Source organism: Lipotes vexillifer, unplaced genomic scaffold (assembly GCF_000442215.2).
Source record: "Lipotes vexillifer unplaced genomic scaffold, Lipotes_vexillifer_v1.1 scaffold1011, whole genome shotgun sequence".
Lineage (NCBI taxonomy): Eukaryota > Metazoa > Chordata > Mammalia > Artiodactyla > Lipotidae > Lipotes > Lipotes vexillifer.
The window spans coordinates 2697494-2706342 of record NW_006787698.1 but is presented as its reverse complement, the minus strand read 5'-3'; the positions used below and the strand labels follow the sequence as shown (position 1 = coordinate 2706342).

The 8849-nt window shown below is 45.0% G+C and overlaps 1 protein-coding gene across 1 annotated transcript in view; it reads right to left on the bottom strand.

The window, feature by feature from the left end:
• Nucleotides 1–8849, bottom strand: part of ADGRE1 (adhesion G protein-coupled receptor E1) — a 47683-nt gene that overhangs the window by 35527 nt on the left and 3307 nt on the right. Inside the window, 3 exon segments of the mRNA XM_007460740.1 lie at nucleotides 1272–1418; nucleotides 5127–5159; nucleotides 8640–8702. Of these exon segments, the coding sequence (XP_007460802.1) occupies nucleotides 1272–1418; nucleotides 5127–5159; nucleotides 8640–8702 (243 nt within the window).

Genomic DNA, 8849 nt, shown 5'->3' with positions numbered 1-8849 from the left:
AAAAAAAAAAAAAAAAAAAATTGTTTTTGGGGTTCCCTGGGAACTATAATAATACAAATCAGTTATCTTGTTCAGAGCTCAGCAAGTGATTTACAGCCCATAAGTCAAATCCAGCCTGCTACCTGTTTGTGTAAATAAAGTTTTATTAGAACACAGCCCCACTCATTTATTTATGTATCATCTATGGCTGCTTTTGCACTACCCCTGGAGTACTAAGTAGTCAAGAGAGATCATTCAGCCAGCAACCTCCAAAATATTTACTAACTGGCCCCTTACGGGAAAAGTTTGCAGACCCCTGCAAACTCTGTCAGAGGCATAGTCGGACCTTTACAGTCAAAAGGAGAGTTTGGGTCTAAATATAAGGAATACAAACCAAAAACTTAGCTTATTCTGGGAATTATTTTAGTTTCTATTATTTATGTTGATAGTAGCTCTTGGGACTGTACATGTGCCTAGCACACTGCATACACTACTGCATATAATCACAAATATCCTTTAATGTAGGTACTCTTATACCCCCATTTTACAGATGGAAATAGTGAGGCTTAGAGAGATTAAATACAATTTCCCAATGCTTCACAACTGGACTGTGGCAAAGAGGTGAGTGGTTGAGAGATCGCTGTTACACTCAAAAAGACCTGGGTTTGAATTCCAGTTTGACTGATCCTAAAGAGGTCATTTCAGTTCTCCAAGCCTCGGTCTTCTCATCTGTACGGTGGAGATCATCACAACGACTACACTTGACGTAATGTGAAAATGCACATAAAGCCCCTCACACAGGGCCTGGTACTCAATACATGCAGAAATTCTTGTGATTTGCATGGAGAGGCGACCAGAAGGAAATCAGTGGTTATTTCCGGATATTGACAAACAGCATAATTTTGTTTCTTTTTATTCTAACACTTGTCTCTAATCATTGGAGGTTTTTGTGACCAGGAACAGAAAGAAAGAAAGGGGGGAGGGGGAGGGAGGGAGGGAGGAAGGAAAGAAGGAAGGAAAGAGAGAAAGAGAGCGGGGAGAGAGAGAGGGAGAGGGAGGGAGGAAGGAAGGAAGGGATTAAGAAAAAGAGAAAGAAAAAGAAAGAGAGAGAGAGAGAGAAAGAAAGGAAGGAAGGAAGGAAGAAAGAAAGAAAGAAAGGGAGAGACAGGGAGGGAAGGAGGGAGGAAATAACGCTTGGGAAAAAAGAAAAAGTACCTACATCTGCTGCCCAACCAGCTTCCACCTGACTTTCCAACTAAATGCTAGGGGATTTTGAGGGGGCATGAACTCACCTTTGCATTCCACTTGTGGGTCCCTGAATTTCTTCTGTCCATTGCTGGACAGGAAGCCTTTTTTGCAAGTACAGTAGTAACTTGTTGAAGTGTTGGTGCAGGTTGCGTACGTCGGACACATGGTGGTATCTGCACACCCATTCATATCTAGGCAATGGAGAAGAAAGGATTTGGGTTAGAGCACCGAGTGGGGCTGCAAGGGAAGCCAGCGCAAGAGAAGCAAGGTGACTGTTATGGGTTGAATTGGGTCCCCCCTCCCCAAAGTGTTGAAGTTATTGAAGTCCTAAACGCTGGTCCCTGAGAATGTGACCTTATTTGGAAATAGAGTCTTTGTAAATGTAATTAAGGCCTAAATTAAGATGAGATTATACTGGAGCAGGGTGGTCCTTTAACCTGATATCATTGGCGTCCTTCTAAGAACAAGAGGCGAGGCACAGAGACAGGGAGAACAGCACGTGATGATGGAGGCAGAGATCAGAAGGGTACATCTACAAGCCAAGGACCACCAAGCATGACCAGCAACACCAGAAGCTAGGAGAGCTTGGAATAGATTCTCCCCTACAGCCTTGAGAGAAAGCACCTTGATTTCAGACCGTTTGTGGTAATTTCAGCAGGCCTGGGAAACTGATACAGCCACCAAGGGAGCTCAGTGAAGGAGCTTACAGACCCCAGACCCTTGCTGCTCCAAGTGTGGTCCACAGACCAGTAGCATCTGCCTCATCTGGGATCCCCAAGAGATCTTGGGAAATCAGATGCTAATTCAGGTCTCGGGATGGACGTAAGGTTCTGCATTGTTAACAAGTCCCTGAATGAGCATCAGAGCTCTAGACAGAAGAGTTATGAGTGAACATTACAGCCCTGCAACTGATTTTATTGCAGCCCCTGCTGACATCCTTTTTTTTTTTTTTGCAGTACGCGGGCCTCTCACTGCTGTGGTCTCTCCCGTTGCGGAGCACAGGCTCTGGATGCGCAGGCTCAGAGGCCATGGCTCGCGGGCCCAGCCGCTCCGCGGCACGTGGGATCTTCCTGGACCGGGGCACGAACCCGTGTCCCCTGCATCGGCAGGCGGACTCTCAACCCCTGCGCCACCAGGGAAGCCCACCTGCTGACATCTTGATTTTAGCCCAGTAGGACCCATTTCGGACTTCTGACCTCCAGAGCCGTAAGATAATGTTTTTGTTATTTTAATCCACCAAGTCTATGGGAATTTGTTACAGCAACCACAGAAAACGAATCCAGTTCCCATTATACAGCTGTGGAAAACTGAGGGTCAGAGATGTTCAGTGACTTGCCCAAGGACACACAGCTGGTGAGAGGCGGCAGCAGGTCTGTCAAAATCCAAAGTGCATGGTTTTCACTACTGCTAGGCAAGAAGAGGTGGGTCTGGCTGGAAACGGAATAAATCTTCAGGCAATTTCTAAGACAATTCTATGCAAAAACTTTTTCAATTGGTTGTTTCAAGTCTTTTGTCCTGATAGACTGTAAGCTCCAAGAAGGTAGGGGTTTGTGTCTGTCTCATTTACTGCTGTGTCCCGAGTGCATAATGGGTGCTCGGTAATGAAGACCTCACTGAGAAGGTAACATTTGAGCAAAGACCTAAGGGAGCTGACTGAGTGAGCTATGAAACTATTTAAGGCAGAGGAAACAGCAAGTGCAAAGGTCCTGTGGCAGGACCATGCTTAGTGATGTCATGGAATTACAAGATGGGTGTGGTTGGAGCAGAGTGGATGACAGGTGCATGGGAGGAGGTGATATGACAAAATCACATAGGATCTGCTGGACCATTGTAAGATTTCAGCTTTTTATCAGAGACAGATGGGAGCCATGGGAGAGTTTGAGCAGAGGAGGTATACAGCATCACTTAGGTTTTAACATGATCCTTCTGGCCACTGGTTGGAGGATGAACTGTATCGGAGCAGAGGTAGGATGACCAGGTAGGAGGCAACTGCACTTGTGCAGGTGAGCAATGATGGTGGATACAGCCCAGGTGAGAACAGTGGTGCACATAAGATTCTGAATTTATTCAGAAGGTAATGCTAATGGGATTTGCCGATGGATTGTATGTGGGATGTAATAGAAAGAGAGAAGTCAACAAAAGTACCCCCATCAATTAGTCAGATTTATAAAGTGCTGCAAAAACAAAAGGGACAGATTTTCATTACTAAGGTCTTGAGAGCCAGACTCTTTGCTGCCTGCACACTGCCTTGTTTATTCCTTCCCTGCACTATGCCTCAGGCTGTATCTCTCTTCTCGTTTCCAGCTTCCTGTTTCATCTGCAAAGGCAACATTTCTTTTTGCAGATTTACTGTGTATTACCACTTGTGATCTCTCAACTCTGAGTTTCCCATTACTTTCTTTCTTCCTCTAGCTCAATCTCTCAGGACTCAAATCCACCCCAAACCAGAATAGCAACACAGTCCTGTGTGACCGGCCACCTGCTAGCTTCTCTGGCTCATGTTCTACCTGGTCCCACCACCCACACTCACCTCTGCTCAGTTCTCCAAATTCTTTCTGGCCTGCAGATCTTGAGACGTGCCAGAATCATGTGAGCCAATTCCTGACAATAAATATTTATGTATACTTATATGTAGCTATCCATTCTATTGATTCTGTTTTGCTGGATAACCCTGACAAATACAAACACCTACTATATGCCAGGCAATATTCTAAGCCCTGTGGATTCAGCAGAGGAACAAGACATACAAAATTCCCCACCTTCACGGAGATGATAATCTGATGAGACATACAATGTCAAAACTAGGGTAGTCACTGAGAAGATAACTCATGAGCTGAAGCATACAGAAGGTGAGGGAGGGAGCCATGTATATATAGGGAGCAAAAGATTCCAGGCAGAAGGAACAGCACATGCAAAGGCCCTGGGGCAGGACAGTGCCTGGTGTGTTGCAGGAACAGCAAAGAAACCCAGGTGGCTGGAGCAGAGTGAGCGAGGGGGAGAGAGAGGGAGGAGGGGAGGGCAGGGAGGAGACAGGGCAGGTCGTGCAGGACTTTGTGGGCAGCAGGGAGGACTCAGACTTTTGCCCTGAGGGAGGAGGGAGCCCTGGAGGGCTGTGGGGCAGAGGTGGGGCAGGACCTGACTCAGGGGCTCACAGGCGCCCTCTGGACATTCTTAGAAGGGCAAGGAAACAGGAGACCGGGGCAGAAGCGACTTCAACCGAGACATGCACATGATCCTCAACCGTGAGCACAACAATTTAATAGATGGTCACTTAATTGAAGGAGGCAAAGAGACTTTTAAAAATATAACTAGAACTACCATTTCCTAGGTGTCTTCCACGTGCCCAGCCCCTTCCTTAGATGTTCTGCAGTCCTCACGATAATGCTTTGAGGAGAGATGACCAAGCCATCCTGGTTTTCCCAGGACTTTGCGGGTGTTAGCACTCAGAGTCCAGCATCTTGGGAAACACCCCTTCCCTCCAGTCTGGGTCAAGCCAGGACAGTGGGTCGCCCTACTTGAAGGTAAACGTTAGGACTCCTTTCTGCAGATGTGGAAAGGGAGGCCCAAGAGAGTTTGTAAAACCGTTCCCAGGTCACACCACGAGTCAGGATGCAAGAGAAGAGCCAAGTAGAGTGGACGGGTGTTAGGAGGGAGACCTGCCCATCATCCTGGCTGTGCTCCACCACTGGCTACCAGCTTTGGCGCAGCTGCAGCCGAGCCAAGTAAGAACCAGTTAATTTGTGATGCTCAGAGGAGGAGAGAGAGGAGGAAGGGGGGAAGGGAGAGGGAGGGGAGGAGGAAGATGAGGGAGAGGGAGTGGAAAGGGGGAGGGGTTGTCATTAATCAGGTGACAAAACCGAGTGACAGAGGCATTTGCCCAAGGTGGGGGAGTCTCTTACCAAAATGTGTCGACAACCGCCCCGCCTGCTCACCTTCAAGGAAAGAGAAGTCGATGGATCCCTTGGAGATCTGGCCATGACCCATCCTTTCAAACCAGGCTACCTTTTCCCCTGGGTACCAGTGATCACAGTGGTGAGTTATGAAAGAGGGAGTGAGGATGTGAAGAGGAAAACCCAGCCCCTTCCTGGAGATTTACCACCATCAGGTCACGAGTTCTTCACACCTTGCCAAGTAAGAAAGGATGGGATTCCAATGTTCATGGAAGCACTTTTTATAAGAGCCAGGACATGGAAGCAACCTAATGTCCATGGACAGATGAATGGATAAAGAAGATGTGATATATATATATATATATATACACACACACACACACACACACATACACATACAATGGAATATTTCTCAGTTATAAAAAAGAATGAAATAATGTCATTTGCAGCAACATGGATGGACCTAGAGATTATCATATTAAGTGAAGTAAGTCAAAGAGAAATATCATATGATATCACTTATATGTGGAATCTTAAAAAAAATGATACAAATGTACTTACTTACAAAACAGAAATAGACTCACAGACATAGAAAACAGACTTATGGTTACCAAACGGGATAGCGGGCGGTGGGGAGAGATACATTAGGAGTTTGGGATTAACAGATACACACTACTGTATATAAAACAGGTAAACAAGGACCTACTGTACAGCACAGGGAACTCTATTCAATTTCTTGAAATAACCTATAATGGAAAAGAATCTGAAAAAGAACATATATACACGTGTGTGTGTGTGTGTGTGTGTGTGTGTGTGTGTGTGTGTGTAAAACTGAATCACTTTGCTGGACACCTGAAACTAACACAACATTGAATATTAACTATACCTCAATTTTTAAAAACAGTTAAAAAAAGGGGGTGGGGGGAATTCTCTGGCAGTCCAGTGGTTAGGACTCTGTGCTTCCACTGCAGGGGGCATGGGTTTAATCCCTAGTGGGGGAATTAAGATCCCGCATGCTGCGCGGTGAGGCCAAAAAGAGTTTTAAAAGTATGGGTGGGGGGATAGCAGCGGCTCTCGGCCCTACCCCCATCCAATTTACCTGATTGGCGTCGCATCCCCGCCACTGTCTCGCTGGCCTAGAAGTATTGCCTGACAGATGCAGGAGTGGAACGGTCTCTGAGCAGGTGAACCTCTGTGATGTAATTCACACTCCAGAGCTCCTCCTGGGATCAGGCTGTGGCTGAAACTCTCCTGAAACACCTTCTGAGTGGCTAGTTTTTCCCCTATCCAATCCTGCTTCCCTCCCTCCCCTACAAGTGTCTCCTGAGAGCCCTTCCTTAATAAATTACTCACACAAGAATCCTCACCTCAGACTCTGCTTCTATAGAAATTAACCAAAAACGGGTGGCGATCCTTATTTTTGTTTCTTTGGGTTTTTTAAAAAAATTTTTTATTGAGGTATAGTTGATTTACAACGTTGTATTAGTTTCGGGTGTACAGCAAAGTGATTCAGTTCATATACATATATATATATATATATTCTTTTTCAGATTCTTTTCCATTGTAGGTTATTCCAAGATATTGAATACAGTTCCCCGTGCTATACAGTAGGACCTTGTTGCTTATCTATTTTATATATAGTGCTGTGTATCTGTTGTTTCATTTGTCTTTATCTTTTTTAAAGAAGGTAATAATTACTTATAGTCAAAAAATTCAAACAGTGCAGAAGTATATAAAATTAAGAGTGAAGATTTCCCTGTGCCCCATCGTTATACTCAGGGGTCACCACTGTCAAAATCTTAGAGTGCATCCTTTAAGGCTAGGTCCTATTCACAAGCTCAGTCACGTAAATATAACATTAAATATAACTGAATTTATAAATTCACACAATTTTCTGAACACAAATGGTATCACTCAACATACAGTCCACTGGGCTGCCCAACACAGTAGCTACTAATCATATATGGCTGTTTACACTGAAATCTATTAAAATTAAATAAACTGAAGCATTGATTCTTCAGTTGCACTCGCCTCATTTAAGTTCTCAGTAGCTCCATTGACTGGTGGCTACCATAGATCTAGAACATGTTCATTGTCATAGAAAGTTCTTTTGGACAGCTCTATTCTACTGTTACTTTCTTTTTCATGTAACCAAGAGCAGCAAAATTTTCCAAGTGTTGAAGTTGAGCAATGGGTACATGGGAGTTTGTTATACTATTTTTCCTACCTTTGAATGTTTAAATATTTCTATAGTTAAAAAAAAATTAAGAAAATAATGTTGGGGGCAATTTTCCAAGTCAGTTCACATGACCAAACTTAAGCTTTTTATCAGCTGTACAGCATTCCATTATACCCATGGGCTCTAACTGTGCCAGAGATAGCTAGGTAGCCCAAGATCGAACAAAAACTTCACAATCTCCTTTCCGTGGTGTAGAATTGACAGTAGGAGGCAACTACCCTGCCATGGACTACATTTCCCAGCTCACCTTGCATCCAGGTATGGCCATGTGACCATGAACGGCCGTTGACGTGTGTCACTGCAGAGCCTGAGTTTTAATAAGGTGGCTTCGCCACTGTCTGCAGAGTCTCTGAGATACTAGTATGGCTGAGCCACAAAACAGAAAGCATCTGGGTCCCCGAATCACTACATGTAGGAAAACCACCCACCAGCCAGAAATATCCTCATTAGACTCTTAAACAAACAAGAATGAAATTTCTTTCTCTTCAGCCACTGACAGTTTGGGGTTTATTTGTTACAGTAGCTTGAGCTGGTCTCACAAATGCAACAATTTATCCAGCCAGTCCCCTGGTGTAAGCATACATTTAGTTTATTCCAAGTTGTTACCATGTTTTTTTCCCCAGCGGACAAAACACCCCATTCAGAGTCCACACTTCACCGCTGCAAGATGCCATAAGCTGTCCCTACGCCAACACCCACACACCATCTCGGGAGGAACGAGAGTAGGGTGAGGAGATTTGAAAGATTAACTCTTCGTACCATAAAGGCTGAGTTCCCCAAATAACGCTGAGCCAGGAAACTGAGACACTGACAACACAGAACTGGCCATGTTTCTCCTCCTGGATCCAGCAGGAGCTTGTGTGGAAGATCAGAATACTGAACAAAACATCTAAAAATGCACTTTTTTTTCCCCACGTTGAGTTGTCGTTTAAATAAATCCCATCCCCATCCCCACCGCCCCATCATTCATGAAGCTCTTCTCACACACGCCAGGTCGTATACAACGCTACCTCTTTGGTTTTAAGCTTCACAACACCCCTGTGACGTAGGAACCCTCGTTACCTGTATCTCGCAGCTGAGGAAACTGAAGATCAAAGAGGTCGTGTGACCTGCCTGAGGTCACACCGCAAGTTTAAGGCACAAGAGAAAAAGCTTGGGTGGGAACTGGGAGACCTGGATGTTATCCCTTGCTCAGCCACGGACTAGTTTGTGGCAAGTGTCCGGCTGTGTCTCAGCCTCCTGTCTCCTCCCTGCCACACTGGGCATATAATTCCCCAACTTACGTCTTGTCATTGATTCCAGTGAGGGTAATGTGAACATTCCCCAGGTGTATATACCACAACACCCTGTGAAGAAAGAAAAGAAAAACACCATGACCCATCAAGAAGCTCTTTGGACCCAACCTGAAAACCTACTCTTGGTGTAGCCTCATAGAAACGGGTTTGATGAGCTTAGATGAAAGCCCCAAGTGAATGACAAGCATACATTATTTT